The sequence below is a fragment of the Chroicocephalus ridibundus genome, chromosome 3, assembly GCF_963924245.1.
Source record: "Chroicocephalus ridibundus chromosome 3, bChrRid1.1, whole genome shotgun sequence".
Classification (NCBI taxonomy): domain Eukaryota; kingdom Metazoa; phylum Chordata; class Aves; order Charadriiformes; family Laridae; genus Chroicocephalus; species Chroicocephalus ridibundus.
This window is the reverse complement of record NC_086286.1, coordinates 128752402-128774404: the sequence shown is the minus strand read 5'-3', so window position 1 is coordinate 128774404 and position 22003 is coordinate 128752402. Positions and strand designations below refer to the sequence as shown.

The window sequence follows — 22003 nt, the reverse complement described above, 5'->3', positions numbered from 1 at the left end:
ATGGGTAGTACTGTAGTAACTTCATGTGTTTACCCATTTTAGGTCAGGGGTAGCACTTACTTTCCTGTCTTTTGATTTACGAGGCTGTCAGAATCACGGAATCTTCAGAGTTGGAAGGGACCTCTAGAGATCATCTAGTCCAACTCCCCTGCTAGAGCAGGATTGCCTAAAGCACATCCCTCAGGGCTGCATCCAGGCGGGTCTTGAAAATCTCCAGAGAAGGGGACTCCACACCCTCCCTGGGCAGCCTGTTCCAGTGCTCTGTCACCCTCACCGTAAAGAAGTTTTTCCGTGTATTTGAACGGAACTTCCTATGTTCCAGCTTGTGCCCATTGCCCCTTGTCCTGTCGCTGGGAACCATTGAAAAGAGCCTGGCTCCGTCCTCCTTAAACCCACCCTTTAGGTACTTGTAAACATTAATCAGGTCCCCCCTCAACCTTCTCTTCTTCAGGCTAAAGAGTCCCAGCTCTTTCAGCCTTTCCTCATAAGGGAGGTGCTCCAGTCCCATAATCATCTTGGTTGCCCTACGCTAGACTCTCTCCAGCAGTTCCCTGTCCCTCTTGAACTGGGGAGCCCAGAACTGGACACAGTACTCCAGTTGTGGCCTCACCAGTGCAGAGTAGAGGGGGAGAATGACCTCCCTCGACCTACTGGCCACAGTCTTCCCTATGCAGCCCAGGATGCCATTGGCCTTCTTGGCGACAAGGGCACACTGCTGGCTCATGGATAATTTGCTGTCTACCAGGACCCCCAGGTCCTTCTCCTCAGAGCTGCTTCCCAGCATGTCCGCCCCTAACATATACTGGTGCTTGGCAGTCTTCCTTCCCAGGTGCAGGACCCTACACTTGCTTTTGTTGAACCTCATGAGGTTCTTCTCTGCCCAGCTCTCCAGCCTGTCCAGAAGGTTCATTAAAGCTGGTCTTCTCAAATTGTGTCATCTGTGGCTTATGAGATCAAACTCTTGTGTCTCTTTCACGGCAACACGCACTGAACGGTATGCACCTGGTCCCCAGGAAAAAGTTGTTCTGCCCTCTGGGATGGTTGTGTCTTAACTTGGACTCACCATCATTTTAGTCTTCTAGAGTAAAGGTGATTTGACATTTTGGTTCAGATGTTCAGTTGCTAACTTCAGGCATCTGGACATATGAATGAGCCTATTGATGTGCCAGGTGTTGTCTCTCCTGCCCTTCTAACCCTAGGCATGGTACCTGTTCTTTCTCACCACCAAATCTCCCTGGCAGCTGACTTCCCTGCGGGTAACTAACTTGATTGCAGTTAAACCGTCTTGCTGTTGCAGATTTATAGTAAATGTCTGAACTTTGATAATTAAAGAAAGTTGCAAATGTTTGTGTAAGTATCTAGGTGTTTCAGGTTCCTTAGATAGCAATCTTAATTTCACATCTCCCAAGGCTTGCTGCAGTCTGTGTCTTATCCTCTTCCCTTCCTCTTCTGAAACAGCATTCCTTCAGCAGAAGTAGCTCGTTAAAAGCTGAGCTGTCAGCACGGGCTAGCTGTCGAGGCTCCTGCTGTAATTGGGGCGAAGGAAAATAAGAAACTCCATCCATCTGAATGTGGCAGTACGTACACACGCCTCTGTCACTTCGGAGGAAGCTTAGATGTGCAGCTTAAATATAGCTGTCTAATTGTTGGTTAAATGAATCCCACCAACGCTCCTGTTTCATTAAGCATGCTGTGAAATGCTTTCATCTCAGTGTAACTTTCTGATCTTGGCAGTAAACAACAAAATAATTTTTAAATTTTTTTTTAGCTACTCAAGTGTCTGGCGAAAACAAAGATCCTACTGGCTAATTCTTTGGGTTTTGTTCTTAATGTTGGTATGTCAGGGACAGCATGGACCAGAAATGGGAGTTCTCTGGAGAGTCTGGTGCTTCTCATTCCTAGGTCTGTGAGCAGGACTGGTGAACAGAAATGCTGGTGGTTTGTGTGGAAGGGGGCTCAGAAACTCCACCTGTGAGTGTTAGGCCTCTAGTGTCTGCTCGGTTGTGGTGGCCATGTGCCACAGGGCATGTGTCCCAGTGTGCCTGAGACCTTGACCCACCTGGAGAACCAGGAGGATGCGGCTGCCTAGGTTCTGGTCCCGGGCAATTGCTGCGGTGCTGCTGGAGGCTGCTGCTGAGGACAAGAAGCACTGGACACCACGAGTCACAAGAGGGAAAACTCAACCTGAGTATTGGGGGAATATTGTGCTGAAGGTGGTCTGCGGCTGGAACGGAAATGCAGGAGACGATGGGATTGCCATCCTTGGGGTAATGAAAGTGTTTCTGGAAGGGACCCCAGGCAACCCGAGTTATGTGGCCCTGCTGTGGGGTGTTACAGCGCGTGTTCCGTGCTCCGCAGCCTGCCCTAGTCTCGCTGTTGGCCCTGGGTGCCAGGACAGGACCTGGGCTGGGGGTCCCAGTTCCCAGTGTGTGTCAGAGCTGCTGCTGGATGGGATCAAAAGCACTGCAGTCTGGCGAGATTCCTGCTGGAAGTCTCCTTTTGATCTTCAGAGCGTTAGATAATGGCCACCAGCTTTGTAAAGAGCTTCTAACAAAGTGGTTTCTGAAGAGGTAGAAGAAACAACTGATAAAGAAGGCATGTGATGTCTTGCTCCGAGCAAGTTCAGGTGCTCCGCACTGAGCTTTTGCAGGAGCTTCAGCACAGCTCCAAGCAGGCGCCTCTTTGGGCAGAGCTGCTGTCAGCATTGTGGTTTCTCACCCTGTAACTCACAGTGCTGCTCGTCCAGCTAGTGGTAAAACTCGTCTTTAACCTCAGTTCTTTCTGTATAAACCCTGATGTCATTTTCTGACCCTAGTCCCTTTCGGTATCGTAGTCAGATGCTTTGCTGCAGAAGCAACGTGGGATACAGGGAGTGGGAGCGGGTTCTTTGCGGAGGTGGGATGGCTGTGCCCACTCCTGGCTCTGCAATGCGAAGAGAAACGGCTTTATTCCATGAGGATTGAGACCAGGAATCTCTGTGGTTTCCTTGCAAGTGAGCACGGGTTGTTATCGTCTTGAGGCAGAGTGCCTTTTCATGGGAGTTGCGAGTTGGCAAGGTGCTGGCTTGAAGCTTTTTTCTCCTTGCAGGTGTGGTGCAGCGAACCTCGCTGCAGTGTACAGCAAGCAAAAGAATCCAAACACGTCTTACGACCTCCAGTGCCGCCTGGGGACAGGCCGGGGTTTTGGGGCAGCAATAACTTTTGATTCTAGGCGTGTCGTGACACTCTTCCAATTTTTTTTCCACCCTTCCAAAGGTACATAATTCCTGTTTCTCAGACTCTTTTAATGTGTTTGAGTGTCGCAGTATCAGTAATAGCAAAAAAAGGTGTCAAGACTTACTGACAAATGTGATGCTTCTGGGCAATATTGTAGCAATAGGCCTTTTTTTATTTTTTATTTTTACACCAAATTTTTTTCCTGCTAATTAGCTGGACAACACTGCCATTCATCTTCTCACTTGCTGGAGAACGTGAAGAGGTTGGTTGGAAACATCTGGTGTTAAAATGCTTGATCTCCAAGAGTAGGGACTTGGGGGAGGCGTCATGGTCACAGTGTGCTGTGTAGCTCCAGGTGTGGAAATTGTCTTATTCCTAGAGCTGGGTTTAAACCGAAGAGAAATAACTGCTGCTGTGCCTTGACTCTGTGAAAGTCTCTGTGTTTCTTGATGCTGAAGGGTTCATAAATTAAAGCTTTTTATGAAACTTGGGTATTGGAGTATATGTATGAGTTGATATTCAGGAACTGAAAACATCCTAAATCACATGGCAACTGCTTCAGTTAAACCCGTATTGAATGGCGCAAGCAGTGGAGCTTCAGAGTTGCACGTACTATATTTAACACTAGACACAATGCCATTCTTTGGAGACTGGGTAGGAAATAATAGGTGTGTCCTTAACCAGCAATTCCGCAGTGAAAATTTTGCACAGAAAGGGCAGGGCCAAAGCTTATCTCCAGCCCTCTGGTGACCGGGAGCGATGCCTCTGCTGCAGTGCGCGCTGCGTTAGTAACGTCAGTGCGCGTTAGTGCAGTTACAGCTTTGCTTGCTGCTGTGCTGTAGTCTAGGTAGCTCAAGTTAGGGTTCTTTCATAAATAATGGCAATATTTTCTGTTTCTCAAGAAAGAAACCTGGTTTTCCAGCAATAAGTAGTCACTTAAAAGCATGTGCCGCCTTTTCCGTGAATTGGAAAAGGCGGCACGTAGACTGTTCCACCAGAGAAAACATTTAAACCTTCAAATCCAGTAAGTACCTGGCCCTCCTAAAGCTGCGCCGACTTAACATCTCTGAAAAACTCAAGACCTACAGTGGAGCCTGTAAAGCATTACAAGCTTTGATTTTTCAGATATTGATTGTGACTGCATCATGCAAACAAACGTCAGCGTCTGTTTGGAAACACTTAGGGAATCTCTGACTGCTCGGTTTTGCTGTTGGGAGTCTGAAATCCTGTGTTGGACTTGGGGGGTGTTTCAGGGCATTTTATCTCTCATCTGCTGGCGTGGCTGAAAACAATTAAAGGTAGGTCTGTGTGTTCAGCTGAAAGTGTACGTTCCGGCAAGGTGTCTGGTCTGAAAACGTAAGTGATGGGCTCTCTGTTTTTGTGGTAGCTCCAGCAGTACGGAGTTTTAATTATTGAAACAAGAAGTGCGTGCTCGGAGTTTCTGCGCTGCAGTAAGTCATCCTTACGGAAGCTGGGAAGGCAGAGAGCTGCTGGGCTCTTCTTCAGCTTCTATTTACTGACTGCCTGAATCTTTTTCGTGACCTCCAAGACAGTACCCGCCTCTGACAAAGCTAATGCTTTTCCTGAATGAACCTACTTCCCTTCGTTTATGTGTCTTCTGTCTTGTCAATCTGCTGAGTATAAAATAGCCAGGGTAAGTGTTAACTTGAATTTTATTTTTATGTAGCTTGAGGACAAAATTACTGCTACAGAAAGTAGTGACAAATTTTCTGTTTCATAAATAGCAGCAGTTTGTGCGAAAGCAGATTCATGTACCGTATTTATTTTCTAGCTGGGAAACATAAGTAGGCTAAGACATGCATGAAAACCCAATTTAATCGGCTGTAATTGAACTTGAACATACTTGGAGCACATGCTTGTTGGTTTAGAGTAGAATTCCAATTAGTTGTGAATTTTTATGTGGACTGTCGGATTGCTGGCGCCCAGACCTTTCCCTGCGGTGGCTTTAGGTGGGCGATCGAATGGGCTTTGGTGCCAGAGGGTTCAGAGGGGGCGGTATGGCTGCTTCATGTGACGCCCTCTCGGAAGACAGGCGTGGTGAAGGTCCTGGCACAGCTCTGCTACCTGGGCCAGAAGTCTATTGAGTATATTGGAAAATTAAAGATGTAATGGCAGAGAATTAAATCAGCCCTCAAACCTGGAATTAACTGACACTAAGCAGAGATTATTGCTGCTTGGGAAGAACTCTGAAGTGAGTGCTGCTTCTTGCTAGAGCTTCATTTCCTTTTTTTTTTTTTTCCCCCATACTACCTTGTGAATAAAAACCTTATTGTGTCTTTTGTCTCTTGGTATGCATAAAACACCACTAAAATAGTTCCTTTGTTCATTTTCTTTTGTTTTGTTTGTGGGAGCCTTGTGTAAGGTTTAGCTGCGGGAATAACAAGATGATAAAGTTTCTTTTTTCTGGAAGAAGTAACCGCTTGTGTTGAAACCATGCGTGGTTTCGTAGAGCTCGGTGGCAGCGTAGGTGGTGTCAACAGGAAGCTTTAGTTTTCTTTCTGAGCAGAGATTTTTTTACATGTAAATTTGAGCTGTACTTTCACATGGCTTCTGAAACTCCTCCCCTGGAAGGGATACGGTTGAGCGAAGAGAAATCCCACGGGACCTTCACCGGATGATCTGCCTGCTTTCTGTGGCCACCTCGGATCTCCCCGCCCAGCATGCCGCATCGAGGGTGCTTACCCCTCAGTGTTACGGGCTGTATATAGTCAGACCTCATTAGACAAAAGTGCTTATAAATGAGATGAAGGCGGCTGGGGAGGAGAGGATGAGAGGATTTCATAACTGGTTCTGGCCTGAGAAATGGCTTCTGTCCATGTCGTACGTGCCCGAAGTGAGACTCTGAACTTTTGTCATTGCGATCTCAGTTTTAGTCTGCTTGGCGTGAATGTGGCGTAGGCTTGCCCAGGAGACTGCACCCAGCTGTGCTTTGAACACATCTACTGAACTGATGCTTGTTAAACGTGACAGATTCTGAGCTGCTGGAAATGGCTGTCGCTTGATACCCAGAACCCAGTGTCTGCATCCATTTTATTGGGAAATGCTCCTTGCCCTGGTTATCTCCTGAACTTTGCCCAGGCCCTGATACGGAGAGTACTAGCTCTTGAATCAAACCCATGAGATCAAACCTGTGCCACGAACGCGTTGCCCACTGGCTGAAGTTCTGGTCTTGGGATCTTCCCTCGTCACCATCTGACCCGTGTCTGGATGCAGCCATCCTGTGCTGTTTAATGCCCCGGAGGGTTCACGGGCATAGCTGTGGCAGGTGAAGAGCTCGCCCAAAGTCCCCTACCCTCTTGCTTTGGCAGAGGTGGAAAACCGTGTTGTTGTTTTGTGCTGCCTTAGCCGTCTCCGTCAGTTTAAATCGCCAGTGGTGCATTTGTTAGTCACCTAAAAGTGTGGCTTGAGTTGCTAAGGCATGAATGCCTGTGCTGTTGTCACTGCCTCCAGACACGGAGGAGGACATGATGCCTCTCGAGGAAAGGTTACTGGAAACTGGGTTGTTGTGAGCTCTTGTGGATGTAGCTTTAGTTCGCTAAAACACCTTTCCTTACAGACCTCCAGTCAGGCACCTCTAATTAATGTTTTTAAGCTTATGTATCTTAATTCCTCCCTTGGAAGAGTAATTATTTTCACTTTACGGGAGAGTTGTATTTTCTAATAGTCTTTGCAAAGAAACTTAATTACTGCCTTTTTAGTTTACAGATCAGTATTTAAATGTATGCAGTACGTGGAGTAAGCGAGGTGGAACTTGAGATATATGTAAAATTCTTAGTTAATCACTGTCTGCGTCGTCATTGAATGAGGCAGTGCCATTTTAAAGTGCCTTCCGAGCGGGTGCATGTGATGGGACCTCAACTGTGATGGTGTGCTGCATGGTAATGGTGCCTTTCTTACCTCCAGATTGTTTGGATTTGCTGTTTCGGTTCCAGGTATGGGGATGGACAGCACTTCACGTTGTAATCAATCTATTAAACATCTGAACAATGCCTCTTGAGGAGAAGCAGCTTCATGGAATTCTTGACGTGTTGATACTGTTTGCTTCCTTACAGCCTTGTGGCGTCTGAGGCCTAAATGCGTGGACATAACCTATATTTTAAAAGGAAAGATTTCTTCCCTGAAAGGGTTGTGAAGCATTGGAAGAGGCTGCCCAGGGCAGTGGTGGAGTCGCCATCCCTGGAGGGATTGAAAAGCCGGGCAGACGCGGTGCTGAGGGACGTGGGGTAGTGGTGGCCTTGGCAGGGTTGGGTCGATGGTTGGACTTGATGATCTGAAAGGTCCCTTCCAACCTAAATGATTCTATAAAGTGGAACAAAAGATGTTTCACGATTTGTTTCTGAAAATGATTAATTTTTTAAATATAGGCGACAAGAATTGTGGAAGGTCACAGTTGCTATGGAGGCGCAGCAGCCTGGTGTATGGAGAGCAGACAACTCACAACACTTCTGTCTCCTTGATAATTTGATTATTTATTTTTTTTTTAATACTGCCCCCAAGTGATCTTAAGGAATTTCTGGTAGCAATATTGACTTCTGTGATGATTTACTCCAGAATTAATACGTAGGTGTTAACTTGTGTTTTTAATGTAAATCTCTGAAGGATGATCGTTGAGGTTTCAAGCGAGGCTAGTCATGAGAGAAAACTTTCGGTGTGCTGGAAGGCTGTAGTCTTGACCTAGATTTGATATATATCCTTGAAACGAACTGATGCACAAAGGAAGCTTTGCGTGCTTACGGCTTGTCTGCCACTTTGAAGGGAAACAGGAACACTTCAAAAAGAATTTCAAGTTGGGAAGGTGCCCTTCACTCCTGCAGTTCTGAGTCGGGTAATTCTGAAGGTGGTTGTTTGTCTCCAAACTGGCTGGTGGCTGTGGCTGGAATTTGAGGAAGGAACTAGAAAGCTCTGGGGAGGCAATTGCAGATGGGGAAGCAGCGGTGCGGCGTGAGGATCCCCCGCTTCTGCGAACAGGGAGGATGTGAATGAATTCCCAGTATGTGGCCTTTCCCAGATAAGAGGTCACTGGATAACAATGGCCTTCTATTGTTTGGGGGGGATTAAGCCATATATTTGCGGGGATATAAGCCACAGGCCTGGATTTGTCACCAAAATGAATATTCAGCTGAGTCCCCTGTATCAGTTAGTCAGTGGTGATTTGCATAAATCAAATATCTCTGCAACGCTGAGCCTTATTGCAGTCGCTTGTTTGTTCGTGGTGTGTGACAGCATTTGAAAGCACAACAAATGCGGGCATCCAGAATGGAAGAATGTAGGTCACCGTGAGAAGCTGCCGGCTCGCAGGATTGTCATCTGCTTCGTTAAGAATAGATTAATTGGTAGGAGATGATCTGGCAACAGTGCTACTGCTAATGTCCCGTGTTTTCCCTTAACATGACCAGCTCTGGAATTTATCTGTGTTGGTAGGGAATTAGTGAAACTTAGCCCGTAAAGATAGTTTTACAAAGATACTATAAAATCCTACTGAAAAACGGACGATTGAGGACAGAGCCATGGGGATGGTTTGGAGGGGCTGTTAGGACTTGATCGGTCTATTGAAGAGGAAAGATACTTTTTTAAAAGAGTCTCTAGTTTAATCTCTTGTGTTAAAAGCTAAAAGTAAGTTGATTGTTTGGAGAATCTGCCACGTTCCTGAAGATAGATGCTCTGAGGAAATTAATGGTTATTAAGATACACACTATCACACTAGCAAATACCACTGGTTAAAAACTTTTAGCTTATCTTTACAGGGAGAGAGGTATGGTCATAATTCCTTTTCTTGATACCTGCTCTATAAAAATGTCAATTTTCGGGATACTTCAGGTAGCGTGGATCCCTAGCAGTGGAAGATACAGCTATTCCCTCCGGTGGTTTCTCCGCTTGTGTTACTACAAATGCTACCAGGACAAACGGTTCTGTGTCGCTGTTAAGGTGGTGTGGGCTGAGGCTGGTGGCCTCGAGGTAAAGGAGCGAGTGTTTATCTGAGTGATAGTTCTTGAGGGTGCTAAAACAAAGTGTGCAATGGGTTGTTGAGTGAATGAATGGGTGACCAGTAGAGCATCTGCGGAAGGTCCATGGGGAAAGGAGAGGCCTCTGGGTGCTGGACTCAGTCTGAGGATGGGAGGATTGACACCAGGGACTGGACGTGTGGGAAAGAGAAGGAAATAAAATGTAACACTGATCACATCATCATTTGCGGCTGGTGGAATTAAAGTAATTGAGTCACATGTTTCTCTTACCCTTGTCCTCCCCCATTGTCCTCCCATGCGTAGCTCGATCAAACCAGGCTCGCAAACAGGACTCTCACCTTCCTGGATGTTGTCTCTTATTGCGGAGCTTTCTTAGACTGCTAGAGTTAACCAAGAGTACCTTTCCTAGGGTTTCACGTAAGGGATGTGTTCCTTTATTTAGATGCAACTTCTGGTGCTCGGTAAATGCTGAATTGTCACAACTTGAAACCTTGCAGAGCAGGAAGAGTGAGTTCGTGTGGCTGCTCTGGTTTGCACGCTGCACTAGGAAAAACTTACTGCAGAGATGATGAAACACATGAATCCATTGAATTTCTGGTTTTCTACCACATAAATACAGAGTCTGCTTATATCTCCAGAACTTTGTTACACTCCTGGGCATCAAATGTCAAAAATGATGGAATTAAAAGCTTAGAAGAGGACAGCAAAGACGGGCAAGCGGCTCTTTCAGTGTCACTGCTCTGTGATTGCTGATACCCTCTGTGTTGTCCCTAGGGGACTGCTGCTGGCCCTCCCCATAGCCATGGTGGCCAGGGGAGTCCTGCACTGCCTTGGTTCATCGCCTGGCGCCCCTTTGCTTGGGCTGCCGAGGCTCTGCAGGTCCTGGCACTGGGCTGCTCTGGCTGGAGAAGTTCTGTGGGTGCTCCCTCGCCTGCAGCTGAATAGGCGTCCTGAGTCATGGCGACTCTGGAGACTGCAGGGAGACTCTCTCGTGTAAGCTTGTATTGTGAGTTATTGTAGTCTTTTTTTTTTGGTAAGCTTTTATTTTCGGTCTGACCAGCATGGTAGAGGCATTTCGTTAAATGAACGGGAATCTGCAGCGTGGTCTGGCATAACTGCTAAGTGTTGCCTGTCATCTGTCTGCAATGGGTACCCTACGTTATTTGGAGGTTATTTTGTTTTGCAGCAGTTTGTACGGAGTTACTGTAGGCTCAGAGCAGCAATCTATGGCCTGGCTCCGTGTGCTCAGCTGGTGAGTGATACCCGTTTGCCGCCTCCGTTCCCCATCCGCATCTGGCTGCGTGTTTGACTCCACTGCTTACCTGCAGTTGCTGGAAAGCAACTTACAAGCTGCTTGCTGCTGTAGCTATAGAATTCTGGTTTTGCAGTGAAACTAAAATTACCTTGAGGACACAATAACGCCTGGGTCACTGACTGGTGGTTGCTACCTGGTACAGTTTTCTTCTCTTTTGTTTTTCCACTCCCACCTGTTCCCCTCTGCTAACCAGAACAGGCAGGTTCAGAAACTTCTTGTTAGTTTTTGAAAAAAGTTCAATTAATCTATTAATTATTAAATTTATTATTAATTTTCTTTCGTATAGGTGCCTCGTTTTTGCTTTGTCTTCCAGCAGTGTTTGCTTGTAGTGGGTAACGTCCCTTCAGCTTTTGGGGTCGCCTGCAGTAGTTGGTACGTTGGCGGGTTTTCGTGTGAGGTCAAGAAAAATGAGACAAAAGGAAAAGGCTTGCTGGAGAGCGTAGCTTGCTCCATGTGTCAGTCTTGAGCTGTTGTCTTAGCTGCTTTTGTTGAAGTGATAAAATGGGCTTGAGACATGTAAGTAATTTGCCCTGATTTTGTAAGGGGAGGAACTGCAGCGGGGGTTGCGGTTGAGCCTGTGTCTGTCTGCGTAGAGCCTTGCTCCTGGCCGTGCGTGCTCTTCCCTAGCACCCCGCCTGCAGGGGGAGAACACGGCACAGCCGAGCACCGGGGAGAAACTTGAGGTCCCTGGCTCCGAAATGAGCCACCTAAAGACAGTCCCCACCTGAGGCCTCCGTAGCCTGGTCTGTCTGACCCAGTCGTTCATCCTGCGGTGGGTTGGGGTGGTGGTGTGTGATCCCAGACTGACTGCAGCTCTCCGAGAGAGGTCGGTGGGGCTGGGACGCGAAGGGGGCCCCAAGGACTTACGTGATTTTGGCACAACTTGCATTCAGTCCTCTTGGTTCTCACCTTTTCAAAGCAAGAGGGGAGCTGTTTGTTTTACATGGAAGTTTGTGTTAAATAACACTATTTTTTTATTTCTTCGATGAATTCATTGCCATACCTAAGCATAGAAAAGGCACATACAAGTACTGACAGCTGTACAAGTGAGTACGTATTGGAGGCTGGAGATACATCTGTGTTGCATGCATGTGTACACATAAATGAAAGGAAAGCAGCTGTGCATGTGACGTGAGCTTTCTCCTGAAAAAGGAAGTCTAGCTGTCTTATTTACTTAGTCACTATCTTGTTTACTCGTGAGATTAAATGTATTTGAAAGCTGGAGAGGAGGGCAGATTCAGTACTGTAAAACCAAGAGGTGTGGAGCTGCCATGATAACTGTTTGCATGTCCTCCTATAAAAGTATGAACGAAATTAGTATTGCCTGTTGAGTTTAGACTAAGGGCGCAGTATGTTTGCACCTTGTCAGGCTCTAAAGCATCGATAAGCTTCTCGGTTTGATTCGATCACCCGTTTTTTTGTTGCTGGTCCCACCTCCTTTCCGTCTTCCCTGCTCCTTCCCAAGTAGCTGACCATGCTACACGTGATCAGGGCTAAGGACAAGGAAGAGTTCGAGTGCAATGTAATCCCTCGCTCTGGATGAATAAATGTCTTGTTAGAGAAAGTACTTGCGACCTAAAGTATCAATTTTTTACCCACATCTACAAATTCTCAATACTGCTTAAAAGAAGCCAAGAAGTCCAGGTTTTCAGGTTTCCTCCTTGTCTCCATCTCTCTGAAAATCTCCTTCGGACTTGCCTTAGTGAGCAAGAGATTGAGACGTTGTCTAGTGACTCCTTTTATTGTTTTATTGCCATTTTCTCCTGAGCAAGACTTCACAAAGAATTAATAGCCACAGAGATCCACCTGTTAATGTGGAGTATTAGTAGAAGTATCAAAACAGAGTTCAATTTAAGTTTTGCTAAGAAGCGAGTTTGGTGGGGGTTTTTGTTTTTGGTTTTTTTGTTTGTTTGTTTTTAATAAGATGAGGAGTTGAGGGTCTTTAGAACAGGTTGGTGTATGTTGTGTACTCTGTGTGTACTTGCACAGGTCTCTGTGCAGCTGGCATCGAGTGGTGGCAGCGTGCCTAGGCACAAAGCAGTCACCTGCCCTGGGGTTTGCCATTGCTCCTCCAAAATAAGCTCTTCTGTCTGAATCTCGTGCTTGTGCACAGCAGTGTCCCAGCAAAGCCCCAGCTCCCTGTATCGAGTGCGACGCCTGGAAAACCCGGGGCTGGGACTCCGTTCTGTGCTGAAGGTGTGAAGGAGAGAAACTATAGGAAGCTAATTGATGTAAAATAGTATTTGTACTTAAAATGCAGAGTGTGCTTGGGAATGTTGTATATTCATACTGTGTAGGTATGAATACCTTGTAGAATAAATATTTTGAAAGACCTAAGTGGTAACTGAGGTCACTAACAGCTTAATTAGAACCAGAACTCTCACCTCCTGCCCGATGTGCTTGTGTTGGGCTTACTTTGGAAGGAGAAAGTACATTTACATCTGAAGCTTTCTTACAAAATATTTGATCTTAACTGCTACATTGATAACAAGTGTTAACGTCTGCATGTTCTTAGTAAAATAACATTCAGGATTATTAAAGCTTGTATGCAGGACTGACATGGACTTTGGAGCGTTTATAATTCTGGACTCAATGTGTTTGGAAAGGTTGTTGCTGGGAGGGATTAGAGGAATTGTCTTTTTCTTAGTGCTGCACCCAAAACGTCAATGAACGTGATAAAGCAGTAGGTGGCTTAGGAGTTTGTTTCAGAAGTCATCTTCTGCATTAATTTGTTAAGCTTAAGAAAGTCTTGCAATTTATAAATCTGTCTTGAGAATTGAGAGATCTCTTAATCAGATAGCTGTACACAAAGACTAAACAAAGCCTTACAATTGACAGTTTAATTTACAATTTAATTTTAAAAGCTTCCAGGCTTAGTTATTGTTGTATTTTCCTGCTGTTGGTAAGTTTTCTTTTATTGCACTTTTGCTTTTTAAATAAAAGCATTTCAGGGCTGTTTATTGGGCCCTACTGAAGGATGCTGATTTTCTCTGTGCGTCTGAGATGCTGCACTTCTGCTAATCGGTGTGTTAGAGCTTGTACTGCTTGTGTTAATGTGCCGTAAGTCATGTGGCCGTGTTCCTTGTGAATTTGTAGTTGTTAATTCAAAGAAAGATAGCAGATAGATTTCTTTCTGCCTGGGCTGTCTCTTTCTTTGCTTAACGCTGGAATTTCTAAAAAGCTAGGCAGTAAAGATAAGTTTCATGTCCTTTTGTGGCTATGGAATCACTAGCAAGAGCTCCACCTTGCTTTAGTTGTTTGGAGTGGATTAGTGGGGGGATGTCACCTCTGGACCCCTGGAGAAAGTGCTGTCGCTCATGCTCTGGAGCCGGTGACCACGGGGAGGGCTGCAGGCGGAGTGGGCCAGCCCGGCGGCTCCTGGTGCTTGTCAGAAAATGTGAATGTGGCCCAAATCCTGCTGTGCTAATTCGGGTGTTGAAGCCGCAGTTTCCGTACACTGGTAAGAAGAGCAACTGGCCGTTACCAGAGCCTGTAGCAGCACAAAGGTGCGCAGCTTGAAGACGCGAGACTTGAGTAGGAATTTGTGCACATTTGCTTTTCTTCCTCGAGTTGAAAATACAAGGTGCTGTTAAAGTATATTTGCAAAGCAATTACTAACAAACGAAATTCAAACTGCGCTTCTTTACGTGCCGCGTACAGGCTGCGCTGGGCGCTGCTGCGAGGTGCAGGTTGGCTGTCGGGCTCCTGGCACCGTGGCCTTGCCCCTCTCCTGCCCTACATTCCGCTTCCCGCCGCCCCGCGTCCCCACCGAGCTGAATGCTCTCTTTGTTTGGAAAGAATGCAAACAAAATTCGGTCAGTCTGAAAAGGGCCAGCTCATCATTTGTAGCTCTGAAATGGACTGGAAAATAACTTTTTCTCCCCCCACCACCACCTCGTACTGATGGCGTTGTCTTTCACTTTTCGAGAACAGTTAGTTTGCAATTTAGCAACATAAGCGATCTTTACAAAACCTTGGCAGGGGCTCAAGAGGGTGTAAAGTGATATATAACTGCATGCAGTGATTATGGATTTAAAACACTGTTCTGCTGACGCAAGTCCTGGGTCTTCATTAATGTCTTTTGTCTGAGAGCAATGGAAACTCAAAACCGTTCAGCAAATAGTTCTGTATTCACCAAGACAGATATTTAAACTTGCGCAAATAAAGCCAGAATGCTTTGTCGGGAGTCACTGACGATAACCTCTGCTGGTGTTGGGGTGGCGGAGCTTAACTTCAGTGGCCTGGTTGCCCAGAGCAGCTGTGGCTGCCCCATCCCTGGAGGGGTTCAAGGCCAGGTTGGCCGGGGCTTGGAGCAACCTGGGCTGGTGGGAGGTGTCCCTGCCCAGGGCAGGGGGTGCCACTGAGTGGCCTTTAAGGTCCCTTCCCACCCAAACCATTCTATGATAAATTGCTACAAGCAACTGGTAGAAGACTTGAAATCAGAAGGAAACCCAGAGGTGAGCCAGAAGCCTGGGATGATCTGTCTGTAAGGAGACATCATTGTTAAATGGTGTGAGCTGTACTGAAGAGTAACAAACACTTCCACATTTTTATTTGAAAGTACGGAGTTACATTAAGTGTTTAATAATCTGGCAGTATACTTCAGGTTTTTCCCGTGAATTCTGGTTTGCCCTGTTGAAGTCAATGAATATCTTATCGGCACTTAATGAGGGAGTAATTTCATGCTCATCTTTAATTCATTGGTTCGCCATTATTCTCCTGTGATAGTACATGTCCGTTCTGCATGCCATTCAGTTTTTATCCCCCTTACCCTCTTAAACTCCTGCCTGAGCTTAATATTACTGGAAACTCCCCGTACCTGTAATCTCTTCTCTCTGAAGCCTTTGTGTTTCTGCCGGCACAATGTCGCTGGCAACTTCGAACCGAACGGGCATTAGAGCCGTGCCGGAGCCTAGCTTTTCCAGTCTGCTAAAACTACTTTGAAAGTGTTTAGAGGCAAATAGCCGTTGCTATTTATAACGGTCTTTCTGTTATGAAGGCTGAACTAGTATTATAAAGTAATTGGAATGGAAGCTGAGTATAACATGGGATTAGAGATTTATTTTATCCCCAAATACTAGAGTTAGCTAAATCCCTCTCAGTGCAGAGAAGAGTTAACTTCCTTGGCTGGGTTAATAGCTTACTTTATCTTGACGCATAGAAAGTGGCTGTCAAACTTCCTGCTTTATCTGGGCAGAACCTAAAAGTTAGTGTCGCTGTATAAAATACTTTTATTTATGATCTCTTGGCAAACGCTGTGTTCATTTGTTTGCTAGCGTTGCTGTGGAGCACTGCATCCTAGCACACAACTTCGTTAAATGCTACAAAATGTGAGGATAGTTAAGTGTATTTGGGGTAGCTTTGTATGTTGGCTATTAATCATTCAGCGGGTTTATTTTTCAAACCACATACATATAATACAAGCTGTATTGATTCGTAAATTTAAGTGATGAAGTACTGCTTTGGCTAATTGGAAAGAAACGGAGCACTGACCTGAAGCAGAGGTCTGAAGGTCCCAAGCTGACACCCTGGAGTTAGTGGACGACCCCGGCCTTTAGTCACTGTACAGCTTTAAGCTCTTAGAAATAGGGAGTTTTGCCCCTTTACACTCTGGTTCGTGTTTAGGAAATACTTGGTAACTGTGAGAGGCTCTGTGAGGAGCTGCAGTTGGTGTTCATTTAAGGGTTATTTGCCGTTTTCCTCTCTGTCCACGTATGTGGTAGGTGTCCATCTCCTGGTGCCGTCCCCGTTCCTGCCCCTGCACGACACAGGCCTGTGGGAGGAGGATTCTCATCCCCCACCACCTAAAACTGTTCAGCCTTTCCCAGAGAGTCTCTGGCATCCTCATTTTTATGCGAAAAGACTCCACTAACGTAATACTTCAATGTTAAAATGAAGTAGTGCGTGTGCAGTATAGAGAGCTAAAAGGAGCTGGACTTGGTGGGGTTTAAAGCAGACTTCCCATGTAGACTTTTTACATAAGTGTGTTTCATAAATTCTATTTAATCTTACTTGGTATGAAATGACCTTGTAGATTTAGGGGGGAAGTTTGTGGTTGCAGCTGCTGCCTTTTAAAAAGTCTAAATATAAACAGATTTTTGGAAAGCATGAAAAATTATCAGTGTTGTTTCTCCGATTTGAATTGAAAGTCAGACCTCTGGCAGGTAATTACTGCCAGGGCATTTTGGGGAGATGGCTCGTGGTCTTCCTGCTCCGCTGGCTGTACTCTCTGCTCATCATTCCTGTGGGCAGTTCTGGGAAGAGAAGGTTGAAACAAGACGTGGTCCTCAAGCCTCTCGTGCTTGGGAAGAGGTCCTTGTCCTGGCTTGGCCTGCACGGCATCTGCCCCGAGCCCACCTCTTCTGGGGGAGAGCAATTAGTCTGTACCCACTGCGCAAATGAGCTTTCACCAAGGGCTGAAACAACTGTGGTAGGATTTCCCTGCCGCGGATGGGAATGTCTCACCAGGTGCCAGCAAGACTGTATTTGCCTATTCTGGGGTTACCTCTCCCTCGGGTTAGAGCTGCTCCCTGAAAGTGAAATGGTAACGTCTCGGCCTTCCGTCTGTCCTTGTCATCTGAAAACAGTTGCTGGTTCCCAGAAGAAATGAAATTCTTGGGTAATGGGCATGTAATGTTGGGTTTTGTACTGCTGACACCCATCCCTGGCTTTTATTCTGCCTTCAAGTCATCAGTTTCTTATTTTAATCATCCTTCGTATAGTGCCTCTCCCTTTCGTAAGCAGTAGGCTTCAGATAGAGCAATTATTACACCAGAATTAATAAGGGCAGTATTAAATGCTGGTTTCAGTATGGGTCTCGGCTAAGGATCTGTCGTCGGTTTGATGGTTTCTTCTTCCCTAAGTCTTTTCTGGACAGTTCTCCTTCAGTCCTTCCTTGCAAATCCTGGGCATAACAAACTTCCTTGTGATACCGCTTCAGCTTTGCCCCAGATTAACATGTGAATTATTTTGTATTAGTTGGTAAAAAAACCTTACTCACGTGCTCTCAGGAGGGCTTCTGCTTACTCTGGGTTTTGAGAGTGGTGGTGACACACTTTGCACGGTGACACACGTCAGCGGCTGGAGCGGGGCTGGACCCGGAGGAGGAGACGTGGCGGTCGGGTGCCGGCTTGTGCCGATAATCTGCCTTTTATTGCTGGGTGAGAGCTTCGTGTTGCCCCAACCCTTCTGCTCCCGTTGCTTGGCCGTCTGTGAACCACGCGCGGGCGTTTAGCCCGAGAGACAGTTCAGGGCTTCAGCTGCTCGTTTCAAGGGTGTAAAAAGCCAGATGACTATTTTTAATGGTCTGGAGTTGTGTCACATGCTCTGGTGTAGGCTCTCGCGCTGCCTGCCTCGAGTTACGCTAAACAGGTAACAAGAATTAGGATTTCTGTAGTTGATGTTATTCTTACAAGTAGATTACTTGAACAAGATTAACGGAAAGGAGAAATTTTTTTGGGGGGGAAAAAGTAGGTTTTTTGAGAGGTTTCTGAAATTGGTGGTATCACAAGGATTAGGTATAAGCATAAAAAAATAAACCAAAATTTCACAATGTTTCACGTAATTTGTCAGCATATGCAAAATATTGTGGTTTAATCATTTTGGGGAAAGAATCTTTTTTAAAAAAGCCAAGAAGGAAGCTTGCTATTTTGTTTAGGATGTTGAAGTTTATCCCAAACTCCCAAATTTCTCCTTTGTGGAAGTTCTCCAGAAAAATGGCAAAAACCTGATCTTTTTCTTGCTTAAAAATAAGCAAGACACTTAAAGGTTTTTACAAGCCAGATCATCTCATCAGTGTTACCTGAAGGTGTCCGTTGCCCGATTGTAGACTTTGAGGCCCCGTTTGGTTGGCACGCTCCTCCTGCACTCCAGCTTCCTCGGGCATCCCTGCTTTACCCGATTATTCAAGTAAAAGAAGAAAAAAAGCCCTTCTGTCTAGAGCAGTTGTGAGTTGACGTGGAATTGCCTTTTTTTTTTTTTGTAAGTAGATACTAATTACTTATTTATGTGTTTGTTTATTTTAGGGATAGACTTCAAGATTAAAACCGTTGAATTACAAGGAAAGAAGATCAAGCTACAGATATGGTGAGTAACGTACCCAAGAAGCTGTGGGGTGGCATCCTGCTGGATGGCTGCTTGCAGAGGCAGGTTTTTGTGAGAAGGGTTGACGTTCAGGTATCTAATTTTGTAACTGTTTTGTATTTTTCCCTACACGTTCTTTGGGAAGTGGGGAAGAGATGTGTGTGTTGCGTTTATAACCGCTGTTACTGACTGCTCCCTTGGACAGGCTGCAGGCGAGTCTCCTCTTTGGGAGGACGGGATCCTCGCAGTCTGTGATTTAGTGGGAAGTGTTTGAAAACTGGGATTTTTAAATTAGGAGCTGCCTTGAGTTTATGATTGTAAATTGAGTGGTAGCTTTGCTTTGCAAGAAAGCGCAATCCACATCTGCACTCAAATTTTATGTTTTGCCACAGTAAACTGGAGAGTTTCTGAGCTGGCTGAAAACATGACTGCTTTTCTGTAGGAAAGTCTAATGTGAGGCAAAACTCTTTCCTTTTAGCTTGCTGTGCATGTCTAACTCGAGATTTTTCTCCTATTTTAATAGGCCTGTAACAAGTCAGGTCAGGAAAGCTCATGGCTTCTCCTGGCCTCTGTTTTTGCTTGGCCCTCCCTGCTCAGCCCTGTGCGCGTTGCTGGTGCGTTCTCCGGCTCTACTGAGAGTTCACAACTTGCATTTGTTTGGACCTTGCATTTGCCCATTTTGGCCCCTACTACTAAAAATTCTTTTATGTCTGGATAACGTTGACATTTGTAGATGCAGATGGATGGAGTCTGGTTAGGAGGTGGCATTGGTCTTCCTCTATCCAGGTAGTCATTCCAATGCTGTAGGACTGGCTGAATGACTATCCTTCCTAACGAGTGTATTCTGAATCCTTGTTACCATCACTCGGAGTGTGCACCTTGTCCCCGAGCTGTTTCTCATGTCCCACTCCCGGGAGCGCCTCCTTAGCAGAAGTCAGCCAACTTAGTTATTTTGGTTTGTGCCCTGCAAGGGAAAGAGTTGTTGAAGTTGGTTTTGTTGTATAAACTGCGCAGCCGGTCGATAAGGAAGCACTTGGATGATGAAGTAACTCGGCGCGCTGGGGCGCTTCAGCGGGGAGCCACAAAGGGTAACCGGCGGAGCTGTGTGGGGAGGGATGGGTGTGGATCAGCTGGGGAGCGAGGGCAGAGCGGCGGAAAGGAAGGAACCGAGAGCAGGAGCTGGAGGCAGCCCGCGGGAACGCAGCTTCCTTGAGTGACTCGCTGGGCAGCTCTTGCAGGAGGAGTTCACCAGCCGGTTAACGTTCAGCTTTTCAACCCAGAGCAAACCGTAACACCAAACAATCATTTCGTGTTGCGTTTTTTACCCCAACAGGGCAGGTGCTGCGAGTCACCCTGGGGTAGAAAGGTAGAACAAAACATTGGAATGACTTAAAGGAAGTGTTAGATTAAACGTTGGAAAAAGTCACGATGAAATGTAGAAACTGAAAATATGGAATACTGCGGATGTTTAATGTGCATGTAGCCAAAGCAGCAAGCCATAACGAAGCCGTACGCGTTTTTAGTGGCCTAGGGAAATGAAGAGGGGTTTGGGTGAGCTGAGTTCTATGAAATTGGAACTTTTAAACGTTGCAAAGTTGGGAGATCATTGTCTGAATCTGCTTCTTGTTCCTGCCAGTTTAAAATTTCGCATTTGAGGTGAAACTTGGAAAGCAGAAAATGAAGTTCCTATGACATGCACTTTTGATGGAAAAAAAAAAATAAAAATAAAAAAATAAAAATATCTAGGCTTTGTAGTTTCCAGCTCCTCCTGTACAAGGAGTTTTGCCCAGCAGTGGTTTGGTGGCTAGAACAACAGTGTCTTTCGGTGAAGATATTTTGTGCAAAGCATCTATATTTAACCACCGCTTCCTGCACTTGAACTCGCCCTGCACTTCTAGGAGTTGTGTAACACGTTGCCGGAGTTACCCTTCACTCCCACTGCGGCAGCTCAGTAGGAAGGGACGCTTTAGTTTCCCTTGTAAACCCGAGGCTGTTCTTGTAGCTTTTCTTGCGTGCAGAGTATGGCTCGTGCTTTTATAACTGAAGTAAATGCACAGGAGCAAATACAGGCGGATCAACAAAACACATCATCTGAGTCGTAGGTAGCGCTTCCACTGGGATGCAGCTCCGTACTTGGTTAACCTGATACCAAAAGGCTGATGGTGAAGAGAAAAGAGAGTTTAAGGTCAGGAGGTGGGACCCTTGGCCCTTGTTCAGGTGGGCTTGTACCAGTGCGGCAGCTCCCTGCTCAGAACGGAGAGAAGGAATGACCGCCCCTTCACTTGTGGGGTTTCTCCCCATCTGAAAACTGTTGTCCCGGTTGTGGGATTGCTGTCGGTTTGCCCGGTTTCTTGTACACACCTCTGAGCTGCATCTGGTCGCTGACAGAAGCAGGATACTGGCCGTGATGGCACTGGGCCAGTCCACGAGAGTAAGTCCAGCCACGGCTCTCCAAAGTGCCACCAAATCTTTGTCCAGCCCTCCATAATGCTGCCTTCTTGCTTCCTAACAGTCCCTTTTATTGTTAGAAGCAAAGGCAGTTTTGTTATCACTGTTGCTGCTGTTATCATCACCATTATTATTATTGGTGCTTATTCAGATTGAAACCTCTGTGTTTTTTTTTTTCCAGAGTAGTGGCATTCAGCTGTTTGTGAAATGACAGATGGTGACAGAGTTTTTTACTGTTAAGAACTTAGTATTTGTTAGCCGTTTCCCAAGTATGACGGAGTTCCTTTACATAGAGTTGCTCAGTGTTTACGAAGGAGCTGTGTTCAGTCAGCTATCACTGGCAGAAGTGGTGGCTGAACGAACCCATCCCATACGGAATAAGGTTTCCACATCAGTGGGAGTGGTTAAGGCTTTGATTAAGTAGCATTTGTTATTTACATAGGTGAACAGAGTATTTCTGTTCACATACAGAAGGCAATAGAAATAAACTGTTCCTCAGTTTAAAATTACTGTATTGACCTGCCTCTTGCTGATCCGTGTAATCCTCCATCACCCACGTGTTAAATCTTTCTGTGCTGTTGTCCTGGTTAGTTGTTGCTCTCTGGCTGCCTGCAAAACTGTGTCACTGGTTTACTGTGGCCGGTACTGGCTTTTGTACTCCTTGGGGTGGGGGTGCAGTCTCAATGGGCAATTAGTTTTACAGAAAACAGGTAAAACCGGCACTTTCTAATAGAGTGCTGCTCCTTTCTACACAGCGGGATGGCCACCCATCACTCTTCCTGGGCATGGAAGATGAGCAGACGTAGCAGCGTCTCAGTTGTGCCTTGATCTGTAAAATATATATATATATAGGAGTAAAGCAGAATACAAAGGTCAAGCTGAGTTAAACCTTGCCAGAGGTGATAAGCAACTTGATACTTCATAGCTATTAAAAAGTGGGGTTGCTGGTCGGTGAGGAT

General features: G+C 45.9%; 1 protein-coding gene across 1 annotated transcript in view; it reads left to right on the top strand.

Moving 5' to 3' along the window:
- RAB10 (RAB10, member RAS oncogene family) overlaps positions 1–22003 on the top strand; it is a 49075-nt gene that overhangs the window by 9600 nt on the left and 17472 nt on the right. The window contains exon 2 of the mRNA XM_063330800.1: positions 18539–18599. Coding sequence (XP_063186870.1) covers positions 18539–18599 — 61 coding nt within the window. The remainder of the gene's footprint in view (positions 1–18538; positions 18600–22003) is intronic.